The following is a 19,097-nucleotide window of genomic DNA, read 5'->3' as shown; positions in this document are numbered from 1 at the left end:
TGTGTGTGTGTGTGTGTGTGTGTGTGTGTGTGTGCTGTGTGTGTGTGTGTGTGTGTGTGTCTGAGCCGGGGGGATGGGGGGGAGTGGATTTGCCATGGGAACCAAAACAAGGGTAGACATGCTGAGCCATCTGAACATATTGAACTCTCTTCCTCCTTCGTCTTTTCCCCCATTGGTCCTTCTTCCCCCTCTTCTTCTCTATCACTTGTTTTTCTCTCTCACCGACCTACTTTTACTTCCCTCCTTCCTCTCTGTTGACATTACTTGACTTTTCTGTCTTTCTCTACCTGTGTTAATTCACCCCCCCCCCCCCCCCCCCCCTCTCTCTTCCTCTTCTTCGTCCTGCAGAAGACTGTACTCCAGGGACAGCGTGAGAGAGACAATGTGTGGACCAACGAGGGCTTCTACGCGGTGGTCATCTTCCTCACGATCTTCATCATCATCGTCACCTGTTTGATGGTACGTGTTCCGTCCTGCTCAGGTTGGCTGTGGTCTTAAGTTGTGAAATGAGATGTTATTTTAGCCTCCCCAGTATCACGGATGCTGCCTTAAGCGTCTCAAACTGGTTAAAGCAGTCACTGGCAGTTGCACAACATTTGTAGGTGCTGTGTGGTCTTGTTAAGTCTGTTGTGGATGTGTTCTTAATCACTGAGTGTTAATGGGCTTAAATACTATAATAGGACCATAATAGCGTTGGACCATACCTTCCGCCTTGCGTGGCAGGCTGTTGTTATTGTTGTGGTTTTTCATGTGCGATGAGGTGCTGCTTAGCCTATGAGAAATGACATGGAGTTGATCAAACAAAGGGATTTGTATCTGATGGAGATGACAGATTATTACATGGAGATGCACATCCATCGCACACCATTTCCGCTGGTCTGTTGCACTGTGGGTTTTTAGAGAGCCCCTGGATGGTATCCAGGATGGGCCGGCGACGCGTGGCCTGTGTTTTGTAGGGTGTCAACATCTCAGTAGGGCTCAGTGGCCCCAGGGCTTGGCTAGGATCATCCGCCACGTCCTGGGATTGCTGCCCTGTCAACGCTGTCTCTGAACTCTGATTGGTCTAAGGCAGATCGGTGGGGCCCTAAGTCCGTCCCAACGATCCCAGGGCGGTGACATCACAAAGCCAGAGAAAGCCTGCTTAGGCTGACAAGGAATATTAGCATGTTAGCCTGTTAGCCTGTTAGGTAAAAGCAGAGAGAGTGAGAGTGGATATTAGAGGCTTATGCACAAGTGTGTGTGTGTGTGTGTGTGTGTGTGTGTGTGTGTGTGTGTGTGTGTGTGTGTGTGTGAGTAGGAATATTAGCAGGTTAGCCTGTTAGGTAAAAGCAGAGAGAGAGTGAGAGTGGGTAGTAGAGGCTTAGGCACAAGTCATCCTATCTTAGGAGCAGTGACACTCAGGACGGGTTTGAGTGCTGAGCCTGTAGCTGCTGAGACAGCGTTGACTTGTTGGCACACAGAGAGAGAGAGAGAGAGAGAGAGAGAGAGAGAGAGAAAGAGAGAGAGAGAAAGAGAGAGAGAGAGAGACATACACTGATTCAGGTGTTCACTTGTTTATTGTACATTCTGTGCCCACAATCATTTATAAATAAGCATGGTTAATTCATACCAAAACAAAGAGTGACAATGAATATGGATTGTACTTTTTGAGTTCTGTTCTCTGTTTTTCAAAGAAGCTTTTTGTCTGCATTGGAGTTTTGTTCATGAGAGATCACAACTATTACAAAAAAGTATGTATACCAAAACGATGTCACTATTTGCCAGATACATCATTGATTGTTCCAGTGTTTTATCAGAATATTTCCTGCAAATGTAAAGTATTATCTTAAGTAATACAAGATTAGCTGTCCATATATTGCACTGCATACACCACCACTACCACACACCACATCGCCCACATCACTAACACACTGTCAGCTCGAACCTATCACCCGCATACTAACACACTGTCAGTGCTCACATCATCCACAAGAGGGCCTGTGTGACAGCCATGTCAGAGTGAGTGTTTTGACGTGAACCCAGTGATTTTATGAAAGCGGAGGAAAAACAGATCAAGGAAGATTAAACTCGTCCAAACTCTAACTGAGCCTAGTCTGTGGGCGGGGCTGCTTAACCCAGGCCCTTAGAGGTTCAGTGGCATGTAGACACGCACACACACACACACACACACGCACACACACACACACACGCACGCACGCACGCACGCACGCACACACACACACACACACACACACACACACACACACACTGTGGCTGTAGCTGTGAACGGGGCTGCTTAACCCAGCCCCTCAGAGGTTCAGTGGCATGGTTGGCATGGCATCGCTGTGCTGGCTTGCCCAAATTACGAGGCCTTGGCTCTCGTACAGCGCATAGGCCAACTGACAAATCTCCAGGGCAGGTTCCCAGCTGTACAGGCTGCTTAGGCATGTCCCTTCAAGCAATGTTCCACAACCCGTCTATTCCCTTACCCGTACCCAAGGAATGCCATGAATGTGGTGGCGGTGTCTGTGTCTGTGTCGATGGCCAGAATGTGTTAGTTAATGTAACAAGAGGCGATGGGAGCGGATTGTATTATCTACGTTTGCTTTGAGGCACACTGGCCTTGAAACTGGCAGTGGAAGCGAGCTGCTTAAAGCCAGTGGAGGCCCTCAGAGAGCTCCCTGTCATGCCTTTATAGGGCAGTCATGTCTCCAGCTGCTTTTATAGTCACAGTGGCATTTGCTCCAGGGCCTCTTTCAATCTCAATATGAAGATGTAAACTTGTTTGCACTTGCTGTGTAAGTCACAAGTACAAGTTGTTTGCGTACATTTTTAAGTATGTGTTTAAGTACATTTTTAAGTATGTATTTGAGAACATATTTAAGTACGCATTTTTCCAGAGAAGCTTGGACTTAGTTTCTCTGTCCTCTCTCTCTCTCTCTCTCTCTCCTCTCTTTCTCTCAGGTTCTGTACCGGTTAAAGGAGAAGGTTGAGTATTCTGACCGGCAGTTGAAACAGCCGCCCCCGCCCAGCCGCGACGTTCACCTGGCCCCCATCCCCGTGCACCCGGCCCCCCTGCCCCCCCTCCAGCCGCCTCCCTTCCATCTCGGCAGCAGCATGGTTCAGGCCAGAGCGGTCCCTAAACCTTTAAGCACCGCCCCTTTTGCTCCGTTTCCGTTCAGTCATCCCGCTGCCAGCGCAGGCGTCGCCCCCGCGTCCACGTTCACCACCGCCAGCGGTGCCATCTCCTGCCACGCCCCCGAGCCCATCTGCCCGCCTTGCATCCTGCCCACTGAGATCAGGCCCTGCCTCTCGTCAAGCCACTCCCCCTTCAGGATGAAGCCAGCCGCTGGTCTTCAGGAGAGGTGAGTTATGGGGGAGAAATGTTTGTAAAATGTTTGTAAAATGTTTGTAAAATGTCTGTAAAATTTCACACACACTGGCAGTCCTATTCCCCAGCATGTTGGTGGACAAGGGTTTAATGCACTTCCTAACTTCACTGTTATGCCTGAAGTCGACACATTTACCAAACCTTAAGGTACCTTAAGGTACTTGAGAAAGACCATGATTGGTCCACATTAATGCCCCCTGGGTCAAAGCACCATGAACTGAAACTGCAGGCTGTTCTGGTGGACAGTGATAGTTGATACAGAGGTGCATCAGGGGAAATTCCTACTCCATGATCTGGTTAATGGAAGGGTAGGGGTGAGGCATCCCAATCGCTTGTATTTCTGGAAAGCAGTTGCTGATGGTTTGGATTTTCCAGTTTTGAGTGAAGTAAAATGTGACTCACTTTATATAATATCGGAGTCTGTCGAAAGCACTTTGCCTAAAAGAACAAAAAACAATGAAGTGAAACACTGCCCTCTAGTGGATTAAACACATAATGACTCCATGAAGGCACAGTTGTTGTTTTTGTCAGTAGTTTGGCTGCAGGATAAACAGAAATGGGTGCCCTCATTTCACATATACAATCTGCTGACCACCAAAGCATTGCGTGTGACTACAATGCAAGTTTATCAGGGGTCAGTGTTTGGTTTGCCATGTACCTAGGGGAGATAAGTATATCCTTCTGCTGGTGCTGATGTATCTAATATGGGTAGATAGAAAAATCATGATGCTTCGTTTCCTCATTAAACAATATGCTCCTCGCCCTGTTGGTTATCCATCATGAATATCCAATGACCGGATAATTGTACATCCAGCACATTGTGTACATGTCGTGGTCAATAAATCACGATATCTCACAATTATTTATTCTGAAGTGGGTTTGGCCTTATGAACAGACTTGAATGGAGGTTGTGGAATTTGACCCTGACTCCCGTGTGTTTGCAAAGCATGGCAGGTGTGTGAGGGAGCGTACGTGTGGACCGAGGAGTAGGCCGCCTCTGCTCGAGGTGAGAGAGGACGCCTCGGGTTCCCGTGTCAATAGTGGACGAGACGTCCAACAATCAGCTCAGTGTTTACCAGAGGGGAGGGAGGGAGGACGGGGAGGTGTGTGTGTGTGTGTGTGTGTGTGTGGGTCTGTGTGTGTGTGTGTGTGGAGGGGGGGGGGGGGTGTCTAGGGGTGGGAACGCAGGAAGAGATGATCTAGAATGTTCTTATGAAAAAAAGAACTGTTTGCCAAGGCACAATGAAGGAGTCTGAAGTCATTGGGGGACAGTGGCTATTGAAGCTCGGGCCAAAGTGGGAGGCGAAGGAGCGCTGAAACAACTTCTCTGGTCCGGAGTCAAAAACGCCTCGTTCAACCTGCGCCACAATAGCTTTTGGCACTTAGACACAAAGAACAAAGCAAGTTGGTTCAATACAACAGACTTCCTTCAAACTGGAACCTAAGTAAGGGACTTTCTTAAGGGGCTTTCTTTGGGATAAGTGCAGCAGATTAACTTAAAGATGGTTTTATTGAGCCTGCTGAGCGTGCATTGGCTTCCAGGCCATTGAGCCCAGCTCAAAACAACATTGATTTACGACTGTCCTCATAATGCCATCATTACCTACCCATTTTATGGTTCCATGAATCAGAATACGTCAAATGAATGCGTGACTGAGAGAGAACCGGTGAACCAAAATAAACATCAGGACTTTGCAGCTCTGTCTGGTGGTGGTATGAGCCGTCCCTGGGGGGTCCTAGCAGTGGCTATTTGCCTGACTCTGCTCAGAAACCACTCAGAGATGGCCTATGGCAGTGGTTCTTAACCTGGGTTCGATCGAACCCCAGGGGTTCGTTGAGCCACTCTCAGGGGTTCGGCAGGGGTCAAGACACACGCAGTATAGCCCGGTTCACACTAGCAATGTCGGGCCGTTTTTATACATACCTACGTTTTGAAGAAATCATATTTTATTTTTTAAATTACGAAGGGTTCGACGAATGCACTGATGAAGCTTGCAGGGTTCAGTACCTCCAAAAAGGAGAACCACTGGCCTATGGTGTGAGCGGTCCCCCCCCCTCAGAGGACTGCGCTTGTCTGCAGTGTCCTGCGTTACTCTTATCTCTGCGCTCTCTGAGGCCTCCGGCAGAGCCAGACAAAAAGGGAAAGGCGGGACCGAGGGATGTGTCAGCTGACTTCCTGTGCAGGATATGGCTGACTTCCTGCCGTGCCTCGCTGCTGATTGCGAGAGGATGATGCTCGGGGCAGGCCAGTGAGCGATTGGCTTGTGTCCCCTGTCTGCTTAAGGGGACACGGCGATGATGATTTGTTTTGGTTTAAAACGGAGCCAGAGTAAAACGGAGGGGCAATGTGGGGGTGTCAGTCAGTGTGAGGTGTGATCAAACTGGCCCACTCACACCTATTTTCTACAGGTTTCATGTCAGCCAAAATAGCCTGTGATTTAAAATCCAATTCATATTTTATTCTCATAACTCTGAAAAAAACGTCCCTTTGCTTATTGCGGAGGAGAGAGTTAGTTTGAATAACGAGCAATAGGGAATAAAATGAAGCGCTGATATCAAACACCTTGTCATTGTGGCGAGTTCATTGTAGAGAGATGGTGGGGTTTGGGGTGGGTGTTATTGTAGCGCGGAACTGAACCAACACGGACGGCCATGTTTAAAAACTGCTGATTGAGACTGACAAAACAACCGAGGAAGTTTTGTTGTGTGGACGTGCAAAATGTGCGTGACCCATTTGACAGGTGGAGGGGGTAAATGTCTCCTGTCCTGATGATTTTTACAACATGAAGCGACATCTACATTTGGATGATATTGTACTTGTCTATGCTTTTTGAGGTAAAACTGAAAGTTAACAGTAAAAGGCAGTCGCTGTGTATAATAACTCATTTATAAAGAAATACATGATAAAACATGTCATGCGGGAGAGCTGGTTTTCGTGTTTCCAACTACCTAACACCTTTTGATGTTAAAAGGACATAATAAAATCGTTCTGTCTCAAAGGCAAGCTATGTTTTTAGTGATTTTTATTTATTTTCGGAAAAGATTTTTACCCACAAATATTTGTTTTTCCCAGGGCCAGCTGTAAATCAAAGTTGCATTTAAGCAACGTACCATGTTCTCTAAAAAGCCAGACATTCATATTTATATTTAGTACAGTTCATATTTAGTACACACATTCGCATTTTGTACACACGTTCACATTTAGTACACACGCATTTTGATTGGCACGTGTGTCTCACGGCTGGTATCTTCCTGTCTGTAGCTGAATGATTTTGATTGACACGTGTGTCTCACGGCTGGTATCTTCCTGTCTGTAGCTGAATGATTTTGATTGACACATGTGTTTCACGGCTGGTATCTTCCTGTCTGTAGCTGAATGATTTTGATTGACACGTGTGTTTCACGGCTGGTATCTTCCTGTCTGTAGCTGAATGATTTTGATTGACACGTGTGTCTCACGGCTGGTATCTTCCTGTGTGTGCAGGAGAGGCTCAAACGTGTCCCTGGTGCTGGACATGAGCTCCCTGGGCGCGGTGGAGCCGCTGAACTGCGGCGTGACTACGCCTCGTGAGAGCGCCGCCCAGGAGTACCTGCAGTCGGCCGGGCGCACGCTCACGCGCCAGCAGCTCCGCCACACCGTGCTCAACACGCAGACGCTGCACGCCGAGTTCGCTGTGAGTCATACACACATAGGCATACACAGGCACACACACATATGCATACATACACACACATATATACTGTACATGCAAACACACATGCGCACACACATACATGGGTACACACACGCATACACACACATACATGGGTACACACACACACACACACACACACACACAAAGACACATACAGTATGAACACAAACATGCACTTGCACATACAGGTAGAAGTTGATAATTTAAACATGCATTTTCACTTGCTACATCTTCTCTCCACTCTAAGCTTTTGCTCTAGGAGGTACACACCAAATGAATGGCCATATCTCTACTTCTCAGCACCCCATAGCGAAACGTGACACACTGACAGTCACACTGACACTGACTGTTTTTAGTGCGTGTGATGAATCTGGGTAATGATCCGTGAGTCGTGAGTCATTAGGGATCGTGGCTCATTTTCCTTCCTTCAAGAAGTCACTGTGTGATCCTGCATGCACAGTGCCTTGCATAAGTATTCACCCCCTTGGATGTTTTACCCTTTTATTGCTTTTATAAATCAATCATGGTCAATAATTGTGAGACTACTAGCACCAATTGGCTGGACCTATGATGAATTAGGTCAGTCACTTTAAAGGGGGTGAATACTTATGCAATCACTTATTTTACAATACATATTTTTATTGAATTGACATTACTGTGTAGGATTCTGTTTTCACTTTACAGAGGGCTTTTTTGTGATTTTATTTGTCAAAAAAGCCAACTTATATTGACCACGATTGATTTGTAAAAGAAATAAAAGGGTAAAACATCCAAGGGGGTGAATACTTATCCAAGGCACTGTATGAAGGTATTTGTCTCTCTTTCGTCTCCTTCAATGTACGCTGTCTTATCGTTCTAGGAGATCCCCATGAACTTTGTGGATCCCAAAGACCTGGTCATCCCCAGCCACGGAACCAAGAACCGATACAAGACCATTTTGCCAAGTAAGTACAGCGCGTCTCCCCCTCTTTATCCTGCTTGGCAACAACTGCTTATTTCATTACTTACTCGTTTTCTGCTACAGCTGCAGTTGCATGCCAAGGCCTGGCAGGTCCGAAGGATGAGTTGAATTAAGTCCCGGGCAGACGGTACAGCTTGTCACTGTGCATTAAAGTTGCCTGACTTATTTGCCTGTCGTCAGTGCCAGAGAAAGTCAACATGTCTGGTCCGATAAGCGTCAGCGGCAGTGACAGGGTCCTGGCATGCACACACTGTTGTGATTTCCACAATGGAAAATGAATCTCTGCTCTCTGAGACTTCATGGCCGAGGAGGGTTACACCAGAGGAGGGAATCTGCTCTTAGTAGTCTGTGCTTAGGCGTTACTGTGTGACCGTTAAACACCACTATGTTTGATCAGAACAGTGCTCCATGTTGCGACAAGCGCTTTTGTTGCTAAACTGGTAGAATGTGCTTATACTCCCAAGATCATGGGTTCGATGCCCAAGGATCACACGTTTTCATGAAAATGGCTATGGCACTATAGATAAACATGTCTGCTAAACAAAAAGGATGTACCAGATAGATTTATCCCAGCAAGCCGGCCTATCTTGAGTGAACATCAAGGGGCTGCAAAGAAATGACCAGAAGTGCCATCATGTAGCATTGCTGTGCTAATCTTGATGTCAGATCGTGACACAGTCTTTGGTTCACTCCTAGGGAAGCACCTTATATCCTAAGGAAGGTTGATTGACCATCCTGCCAGCCAATCAACCTTCAGGCTGGCTCAACAGGGAGGAGATTCACCTCCCTCCCTCTCTCTCTCTCTCTCTCTCTCTCTGGAAATTAAGGTGGAGGTGCTTGAGATTAACAAGCGCACTGTGAACCGGGCTTTCCTTTGACCTCTCTGGCTGGCGCGAGAACAATACAATTAGCTCTCTCTTGAACAGTCTGTTCCCAAAACCGTGCCAAACTTTCTTGGGACACGGCCGGCATTATGTAACCCCAGATGTCTGGTCTGTTCCCGATTGGTTGTTATCAGCTTCCGTTTTGCGCTGCTAGTGTTTCTTCAGGGCAGAAGGGAAGGCATGGGGAAGGCATGGGGAAGGCTGTGAGGCATAGTTATCAATATGCGTGTGTGTGTGTGTGTGTATGTGTGTGAGTGTGTGTGTGTGTGAGTGTGTGTGTGTGTGTGTGTGTGTGTGTGTGTGTGTGTGTGTGTGTGTGTGTGTGTGTGTGTGTGTGTGTGTGTGTGTGTGTGTGTGTGTGTGATATGTGTGAGTGTGTGAGTGTGTGTGTGTGTGTGTGTGTGTGTGTGTGGTGGAGAAGGTGGGGGGGGGGGGGGGGGTCCCTTCCGTCCAAGGAAGACCGACCAAGAAGAGTGGGACTGAAACGTCTTGGAAGTAGAACCAGGCCACGGTGAGCTCGGACCACAAAAAGAGAACAATTAAAAAAGATCAGTGTTTAATTCAGCTCGGCTAATCTCCGAATCAAGGAGACAAGCTTCCCCCCCTCATCCGAACACTTTAAAGAACATCCAGACTGACAGTTCCGCTCCACTTTAATGAGAGTCGTGGTATACTTAAACTTCTCTCAAAGTTTTGGAGAAGCGATGATGATGATGATGATGATTCATCCGATCATGAAGATGAAGCCAGCTTGTGGGAGGACGGTGAGGTGTTAAACAAGAGAGTGTGAAAAGGAAAGAAACTCAGCGACATGTCAGCCAACATAGTGGGTGTTGAACTTAGCCCCAGCCAAGGAGTAGTCACGGACAGAAATACCCACCCTGTGTCTAAAAGTCTGGAAACTTGTCTTTACACCTCATACTGATGGTTGCAAATTTGCTCACAAAAGGTTGCTGGGGTGGGGGGGGGATTCGTTTGCAAGTGTCAACATCACACACTCATCTACGCCTCCTTGGGTGGAGTGTTTGTTTTGTTTTGCTTATTCCTGTCTCTCTCTCTCTCTCTCTCTCTCTCTCTCTCTCTCTCTCTCTCTCTCTCCCTCTCTCTCTCTCCCTCTCTCTCTCTCCCTCTCCCTCCCTCTCTCTTTCTGGTGTTACAAAAACAGAGAACAGAACTCAAAAATTACAATCCATATTCATTGTCACTCTTTGTTTTGGTATGAATTAACCATGCTTAATTATAAATGATTGTGGGCACAGAATGTACAATAAACAAGTGAACACCTGAATCAGTGTATGTCTCTCTCTCTCTCTCTCTCTCTCTCTCTCTCTCTCTCTCTCTCTCTCTCTCTCTCTTTCTGTGTTGTTACAGACCCCCACTCCAGGGTGATCCTGAAGACGAAGAACTCTCACGATCCTCTCAGCAGCTACATCAATGCCAACTTCGTCAGGGTGAGTCCCACCTCGGCGTCCCACACACACTCTGGCGTTTTTCTATTTCACTGAAACTAATTCTTCATGTGATGGATGGTTGGAATCATTGCAGGAGTTTTGGTAACAATGAAATGAAATAAACATTGGGGGAAAAAAAAAGAAAGCATCTTCCTTATCGGGGTATAGATCTGGGAAAGAATGTTGAGACCATTGTTTGTTTTGCTTCCATATAAGTCCATCGAAGAAAATGGAGGTGGGGGTGGGCGGTGGATATGAGTGGGTTTGGGGGAGGGGGGTTTTAGGGGGGTCAGGGCGGGGTGCACAGCAGCAAAGGAATAAGTGAACTCACTCCTTATGTCCCGTTTGGCCTTCCATACAATAGGGTGGCTTCCTGAGGCAGTCCTGGGGCAGGAAGTTTAGGAGCAAGTTTTCTCTTTCACCTCCACCAGCGTGGGGCCTCCCTCAACACTTCTAACACCCTTGCCTTGCATACATACACAACTACATCCTCAACACCTCCCCACCGGCACACACACACACACACACACACACACACACACACACAAATACATTAGCCCCTCAACCCCTTAAGATTCTTAGGTGGCCATGGCTGCACCGGGACACAGGCACTGCAAATGAACTTCGGATAATATTACTTATTCAGCCATTGTTTAGACAGCCATTTCCATCTCATTTGTCTTACGCTGATGACCTAAAGTCCCCTTTTCAACAGTAGCAAAGGTCATTCTGAGATCTGACTGTGGATCTTATGTAAATAGCCATGAGGCCGATGAAGGCTCCAAACTGTATATTTTGTTTGTTCAATCTTGTTTGTACAATATGTACCTAAAACTTCCCCATAATTATAGAGTATATCCTGCATTTGGAAAGGCAAAGAGAGCAAATCATACCCAAGAAATACTACATTAAGAATTATATTTAAACATTGTATTACAGTATAATTATGTTAAGTATATGTTGTGGAAGTGTACATTGTAAGTGTACAGTGCAATATTATTGAACCTTCTACTATTTTCTGGCATGACAAAGCTTTTCATATTCATATTTTACCTAAATGTTCCTGATAAATATCCAATGACATTTACATAACATCCATCTCTCTTAAGCGTCTCAAAAACCAGTCAAAGCAGTCACATTTCAGCAGTGTCTGTGCCTCTACCCCCCCCCCCCCCCCATCCCCCCCCCCCCTCGCCCACTTCTTCATCTTTCCTTTGTTTGCTTTTATAAAATAAGATAAAATTCACTGCAACCTCAGGCCTGCGTGTGTGTTTGTGTGTGTCCTGATCGCCACTATATATGCACGTGTGTGTTACTGTGTGTCGTTTGTGCTAATAAAACTGACTGAAGTCAGCCTTGTTGTTGTTGTTGTTGTTGTTTTTTTCAGGGTTACCTAGGAGACGAGAGAGCGTACATCGCCACGCAGGGGCCGATGATCAACACGGTAAACGACTTCTGGCATATGGCCTGGCAAGAGGACAGCCCAGTCATCGTCATGATCACCAAACTGAAGGAGAAGAACGAGGTGATGATCTGTCCCTGCGGCCCTCGCACACACACACACACACACACACACACACACACACACACATATCTGTCCCCGCTGCCCTCCAGAGAAGCTCACAGACTCAGACTCACACTCAGACTCGTTTTAACACCTCCGAGATTCTTGGCATGACCAGGGGCGGAGATCCCATTTCTTTGTAGGGGGGACAATACATGGTAACATTTCAGAGAGTAATTCCTGGGGGGGGGGGACATGAAAAAGTTTCTGTCTGGCCCTATTGCCCTCTCTCTGTATGCTTTTTTCGTACTGAGTTTGCTACCTTGTAGGATTAGACAGCGAGCTTACACAGCTAAGCTTCAAAGATGATGAATTTCAAGTGAATCGACAAGTCTTTTTTTTCTTCAGTTAACTGAAGTTATCAGCATGCATTTATTCATACCGGACGTTTGATATTTTGATAAAACTGTCTGGAACAGACAGAAATAAAGAGATACATACATTTCACGTAAAATAATACGGCATAAAGGTAGCGCCACGAGAGCTAGCATAACTTGGACAGATTGCTGCATCAACCACAAAAGGAACTTCCTTTTTCTTACAAACACAGATTTCTACATCAACCACAAAAGGAACTTCCTTTTTCTTACAAACACAGATTTCTACATCAACCACAAAAGGAACTTCCTTTTTTCTATAAAAGAGCTTATGCGGAATTGGTCCCGGGGCTGCCTGCTGCCGGCTCATGGTGTAGGCTACTGGGCTGATTGACTGAAACAGGGAGCTGACAGTAGCCCCGCCCGTTGGAAATAGAATGTGAACCAAAATACTTTGAATAGGAGGATCATGATTTTTCAACACTTAAAAAACACATTTGTTTTAGGCTTATAATTAGCACCACTAGTGTTGTTGGGCTTTTATTTCATATAACTTTATTATTCAAAATTATTTATATTTGTTAACAATGATTGTTAGGGGGGACAACTTTATGGTAGGGGTGGGGGGGACATGTCCCCCATGTCCCCCCCCCGGGATCTCCGCCTATGGGCATGACACAGCTCTCAGACTGATTTATTATGGCTCCTTAAATAATGTTACCCACACAAGCAAACTTGAATAGCAATGGGGAAGAGACTCCTGATAGCCTCCAGAGACAATCCTTAGTGCCTGCCTCTCAATTCACTATAGCTAGACCTCATGCAGATGATTTTCACTTCCAGAAAATACTGAAAACTTATTATTATTATTTTTAAATCTATTTTATATTATATTTCAATTTGTTGTGACACCTTAAGAATATTTACTTTAATGTATTTATGAATATGTTGATTATTGCCAAGTGGCTGATTTCATTAGCAAGGCTGCTGTGATCAGCTCCTCTATGCTTTGGCTCTGGTCAGGTCACTGATGCTGGTGTGATTTGCCCTACAGAAATGCGTGCTGTACTGGCCAGAGAGGAGAGGTATCTATGGTAAAACAGAAGTGCTGGTGAACAGCGTTCGGGAATGTGAGCATTTCACCGTGCGCAGCCTCACACTGAAGGTAAGACCCCACTCCCACTGGCATAACCTCAGTCACATACAACATACACTATCAGCTAAATCATAAGCCAGAGAGTGCTGAGGTGAAGACCCCTGAAGGCTGGGCAGTTGATGATTGATTGCAGTTGATGATTGATTGCAGTTGATGATTGATGATTGAAGTTGATAACATGATTTCCACCCAGCTGTTTTAAAACTCACTGATTTAAGTTTAGAGCTCATTTCAATCTGAATTTATTTCTTTAAAAAAATCCCGGTTTTAGACGTAATTTATTTGTATACACTTTTCAATAGCCCTTTTTACACCGTGCCATTATTATCTGCCTGTCTGTCTCCCTCTCTCACTCACTGTGTTCTTGCTCTCTACCGCAGCAAGGGGGGCAGAGCCGCGCGGTGGAGCACTACTGGTACACGTCGTGGCCCGACCACAAGACCCCCGACAGCACCCAGCCTCTGCTGCAGCTAATGACTGATGTGGAGGAGGACCGGCTGGCCACTGGCCCCAGAGGCCCTGTGATCGTTCACTGCAGGTACTATCACAGGGACCACACAAGGGGTTGGGGTTATTGGATTTCAGAGAGCAATTAGTATGAAATAAGTATGAACTTTGAGTTTTTAGCTCTATTTTAGCATTAGCCCTCTTCTGTTATTTTGAAATGAGGGATCTTCAAGAATTCCAAAATAGAGTATAAGCCCCATGATGCCAGATAACAGTAAACGACAAATTAAAATATCTATTTGACCATTTTTCCCATTCTGTTATTTTAAATGAGTAAAAAAAAACATCAGTCAATCGCACCAGGGTTCTGTTGCTGTCACAAGTGGTTTTAAAACATTTGAAATTAACGTCCTCGTAGCATGGCCAAGTCTTTTTTGTTGTGTATTGTAACATGCCGTACCTGTTCATTCCCTGATTCAGTGCTGGTATCGGGCGCACCGGATGCTTCATCGCCACGACTATTGGCTGTCGCCAGCTGCAGATGGAGGGCAGTGTGGACGTGTTGGGTATTGTGTGCCAACTCCGATCAGACAGGTACGGAGAGAAAGAGAAATAACGCTGCAAAATTCAGAGTTCCTTCCTATGTCTAAGTCATTGTGATTTAAAAGCAGTGTTACCTCCGGACATCATATACAGTACCAGTCAAAAGTTTGGACACACCTTCTCATTTTTGGAGAAGTTTTTCCTTTAATTTGATCATTTTCTACATGGTAGAAAACACTTTTTTTTGTTTAGTACATCATTCTTTATGTGTTCTTTCGTAGTTTAAATGTCTTCAGTATTAATCAACAATGTAGAAAATAATAAAAACTAAAGAAAACATTTCTCAAAATAATTAAAGGTGTGTCCAAACTTTTGACTGGTACTGTACGTACCTCTGTGATGTAACCCCCCCACACACACACCTCCTTCCAGTGTCCCTGTGGGCCCCACACCCACCCACAGAAGCAAATGTCACTGTATTAAAGCATATTTAAAGCTGCATGGGCTGGGTGAAATGACCCAGAGAGTGCCAGCATTGTTCAAAGGTTAGCAGGAAGCGGCTGCCATTTCATAATCAAGATGGCCCTTGAGGGCGCACCTACTGATCTCCTCTCTTTCTTCTCCTCTTCCTCCTCCTCCTCCTCCTCCTCCTTCTCCAGGGGTGGCATGATTCAAACAGGGGAGCAGTACGAGTTCGTCCACCACGCCCTGTGCCTGTACGAGAGCCGCCTGCCCTTCGACGCTGGCCAGTGAAAGGCCCCCCCTCCTCCGCGACCTCCACCTCCTCTTCAGCAGGAAGTGTTTTGCTCCTATGCGCCAACTTGACCTGGAAGTTGAAAACCTCAATGGGTGGTCATCATTGTTTGCAACCTGAAGAATCTTGGGCTTTGATCTGCTCTGGGAGGACAGAGTGATAGTGATCTTGAGAGTTTAGGGCGGCGACGTTTTGAAGCGAGGTTGTTCATGGACTCATGCTGCTGTGTGTTGAGAAAAGACAGTATAAGAGCAAATGGGAGAAAGTCCATCTCTCGTCAGTTTTTATTTTTCTTCTCGTGGCTGAATGTATTATATCAATCTCGTCTCTGCAACTCTCTCTCTCTCACTCTCTCTGTTGTCGTCAGCAGCTCCTCTCTTGCCTCGAGATCTTTTGTGCTCAACCTGCCTTCAGTCCTGTCTGCCCTCTGACCTCTGCAAGACAGCAGCAGCTGTGCACTTTGAGGCAGACCTCTGGTGGACCTTCTCCTCATGGACAAGAACAATGTGTTTTGGTTTCGTCAGTGGTGTTTTGTGCAGAAGCATAGGGGGTCTCTTCTGATTAGTGTCTAGAGGTTTAACCACCCCCTAGCCTCCATCTTAAGACTGTTCAAAATACAGAGCGGATTTGAGACGTAGTGGTCGACTCATCACGATATGATTCTGTTGCCATATTCTTTTTAGGAAAAAGCCAATTTCATTTCAAGGAATGATGGTGTGTGGGGAACGAGCCAGATATTTTTGTTGGACCAATAAAACACACTGCTCCCTCATAGCTTTCACAGTGGTTACCTGGTTTGAGAAGAAGCCAAAGTTTGCTAATCCCAATTTTATGTTCAGTAATGTTTTCACTCCAGCCCTGACATACACCTCACAAGCCAATGGTGATGTTGACAATAGACGGTTGATGCAGACATAAACACTGAACTAATAATTGATATTATGTCATGAAAACACGTTAAACACACAAATCGAGTTGTGTGTGTGTGTGTGGTTGGTTTTAGCTGAAGAACGTTTATATTTTCTCTTGGTCTGCCCTGTCTACATCCCAAGTTAACTTCATTATGTCTTAGCCTTACCCTTTGTTTCTCAATGGCTACACCTAAACCTACCCTTAAAACCAAAAACCCCTTTGACCTAAATTTACATATAAATGGCAATAGTTAAATAATGTACTAGATTAATAAACAAATATTTACAATTTTGTTTTGCTGTACGCTACTTACAAAAGTATGTTAAGTTACAAAAGAGAGTTTTAAATGCAACTTTCTTTAGAGAAAACCATCACCTGTCCAAGGGCAATGTTTGCATTGAATACAACGTCAGTGGCGCGGTCTTAACATATAAAAATATAGTTTATATGTTTGTTTATGAATTTTACTCATGTAAAGCTAATATAATTATTTTTGCATAACTTCAGCAGACTGTTTTTTGATACCCTGTATTTAAACAAAGTGTGCAAATCAACCTACATGAACATAGACTCTCTGTTAACACAAGAAAAATTATATTAAGCTGACTTCTCAATGGTGCAGCATAGAGCTATTGTAGACATCAAAGCCCCACAATTGACGTCATGTTTGTATCACTACGCCACCTTTTTAAAGTGTTGCTATAGATTTATATACAATATTAAAACCAAATAGGGATTCCACCCAGCTACCGACTATGAATAAAAACACAATCAAAATGGAAGATGACCAGACATACTCAATCTAAAATTAGCCCTGTGTTCTATGTGTGTGGCATTCTTAAAATATAGCTAAGATCTATTTTCATTGGAGGACATTATATCGCTAGCTCTATGTTCAGGGCAACCTATTTGACTTGTTTTCATGTTGTTTAACTGTACTGTGTAAGTACCATATGTACATATGAAAGTGCTATTATTACTATGATTATGTGGCCGCATATTGACATGCCGCATAAGAGTCTTGCTGCTTCTATGGCAAGTGTTGAATCTGTCAGTTGTGTAGGACGAGGAACAACGATTGTTGTGTGACAATGAAATCTTCTAAGACATTTTTTGTATGTGCTGATTTTTTATCGATATTATTTGTGATACAAAGGTTTTGAAAAAACAACTATATTTGTCTATTTATATTAGATAAGTGTAGCAGGTACAATGCACAATGCCTCTGAATTGGTCTGTATCAATGGTAAATGTCAGTGCAAATTCTTTACTGTTCGTAGCGACTATCCACTATGTGGGCTTAGTGGTCATAATAATCAAACAATGAGTTTTTTCCTATATATTACTAATCAACATGAATGTTGTGATTAGATGACTGTTCAGCATAACCACAATAGTAAGTGAGTAGACTTATATACAAACATATATACTCTAAAATGTACATATTATGTAATTTAGGGTTTGAGGAAGTCTTTAGGGAAAGCCGTCAAGCAGAAAAAAATGGCTTCCTGTTTGGAATTTTCGTTATATTTTCTCTCTTTCTCTCTCTTTCTCTCTCTGTCTCTCGCTCTCTCTTTCTCTCTGTCTTTCTTTTTGTCTCTCACTCTCTTTCTCTGTGAAATAGCAATTATTTATGTATTCACGTCCCCTCATCCCACACACACCTGGACTCCAGTGACTACAGTGGATGGCACATCAGAGCAGCTGTGGCTGATGGGTAGGCCATGTGATAGATGATCGATCAATCAATCAATCAATCAATACATTATTCAAATGTGATAGGTGATCATAAGTTACTCAAGCCATACAACCACCGATGCTTTCTGATTCAAATGTAACACCCTATACATTTGTCTTAAAAAAAAAAGAGAAGATAATTACCACTCCGTGCAAGTGACTTCTGGAGAAGTGTTTCTTTGAAGAGAGCGGGCAAACGGTTATTATGCCAACACAAACTGCCCTGTACTGATATCTACAATATTGACTTTACAGTCTAAACTGCCAATAAACGGATCTTGTTTAAACAAACAGTGATTAGATCATTTTATTGTCTTGTTTTTCTTATTCTCAGTCAACTGCAGATAACAATGTTGTACTTTTGCGATTGTAATAATTGCTTTATTTTTTGTTATGTTTGCCAGACATCAAATCAAGATTTTCTTATAAAAATGCCACTGCTTTCAAAACACATCAAGACGAAATCATTCATAATCACATCTTCCGAGCAGTTCTAAACGATTTTCTAAAACGTGACGTCCACGTGACAAACCTTTTCTACACACATCAGAGAGACAATCTAAGTCCATGTTTATGCACGCTTATGTGCAGACCTGCTTTAAAAACAAACAAATGAGAGTCCTGATTGACAGATTGAGATGTTTGGGGTATTTCTTCCCTTCACTTGTGTACATCCTTTCATTGTCACGCTGCCAGTCGGCTTTAAACATTACCTCACGAGGCAGACACGCCAGAAACATTTCACTGGGTGACTCAGTACACAAACATGCTCTCTCATGACATAACACACAGACATACAATCATTTTACAATCATTCATTTTTACTTTACTAATTTTATAACGCTCTGCGTCCCAATTCACTACTATTTCTTGGTGAAAATAGAAAAAAGAAACAAAATGTAAACTAACATCTCTTATGACATAAGACATAGACATACAATCATTTTACAATCATTCATTTTTACTTTACTAATTTTATAACGCTCTGCGTTCCTATATAGGGTTTCCACCCAGCTACCGACTATGAATAAAAACACAATCAAAATGGAAGATGACCATACATAACACATAGACATACAATCATTTTACAATCATTCATTTTTACTTTACTAATTTTATACCGCTCTGAGTTCCAATTCAGTACTAGTTCTTGGTGAAAATAGAAAAAAGAAACAGAATGGGTATGATGGAGTGAGTGTGTGTGAGAGAGAGAGAGCGAGAGCGAGAGCAGGAAGGAAAGAGGGGTGGGCAGTCTAAAAGTAGTTAGGATGGTGGTCTTTCTGTTAGGAAAGTGTTGAGAGTTACC

At 44.3% G+C, this 19,097-nt stretch overlaps 1 protein-coding gene across 1 annotated transcript in view; it reads left to right on the top strand.

Annotated features, from left to right (window-relative positions):
- ptprr (protein tyrosine phosphatase receptor type R) overlaps positions 1–15,339 on the top strand; it is a 15,749-nt gene extending 410 nt beyond the window's left edge. Inside the window, exons 2-11 of the mRNA XM_080851213.1 lie at positions 349–459; positions 2,944–3,344; positions 6,855–7,044; positions 7,925–8,009; positions 10,282–10,361; positions 11,749–11,886; positions 13,297–13,407; positions 13,779–13,936; positions 14,326–14,439; positions 15,048–15,339. Coding sequence (XP_080707339.1) covers positions 349–459; positions 2,944–3,344; positions 6,855–7,044; positions 7,925–8,009; positions 10,282–10,361; positions 11,749–11,886; positions 13,297–13,407; positions 13,779–13,936; positions 14,326–14,439; positions 15,048–15,141 — 1,482 coding nt within the window. The 3' untranslated portion in view covers positions 15,142–15,339. The remainder of the gene's footprint in view (positions 1–348; positions 460–2,943; positions 3,345–6,854; positions 7,045–7,924; positions 8,010–10,281; positions 10,362–11,748; positions 11,887–13,296; positions 13,408–13,778; positions 13,937–14,325; positions 14,440–15,047) is intronic.
- The last annotated feature ends 3,758 nt before the right edge of the window (positions 15,340–19,097 follow it).

Source organism: Sprattus sprattus (genome assembly GCF_963457725.1).
Source record: "Sprattus sprattus genome assembly, chromosome: 14".
Taxonomy (NCBI): domain Eukaryota; kingdom Metazoa; phylum Chordata; class Actinopteri; order Clupeiformes; family Clupeidae; genus Sprattus; species Sprattus sprattus.
The sequence above is the reverse complement of the archived record's forward strand: the minus strand, read 5'-3'. Positions and strand labels throughout refer to the sequence as shown.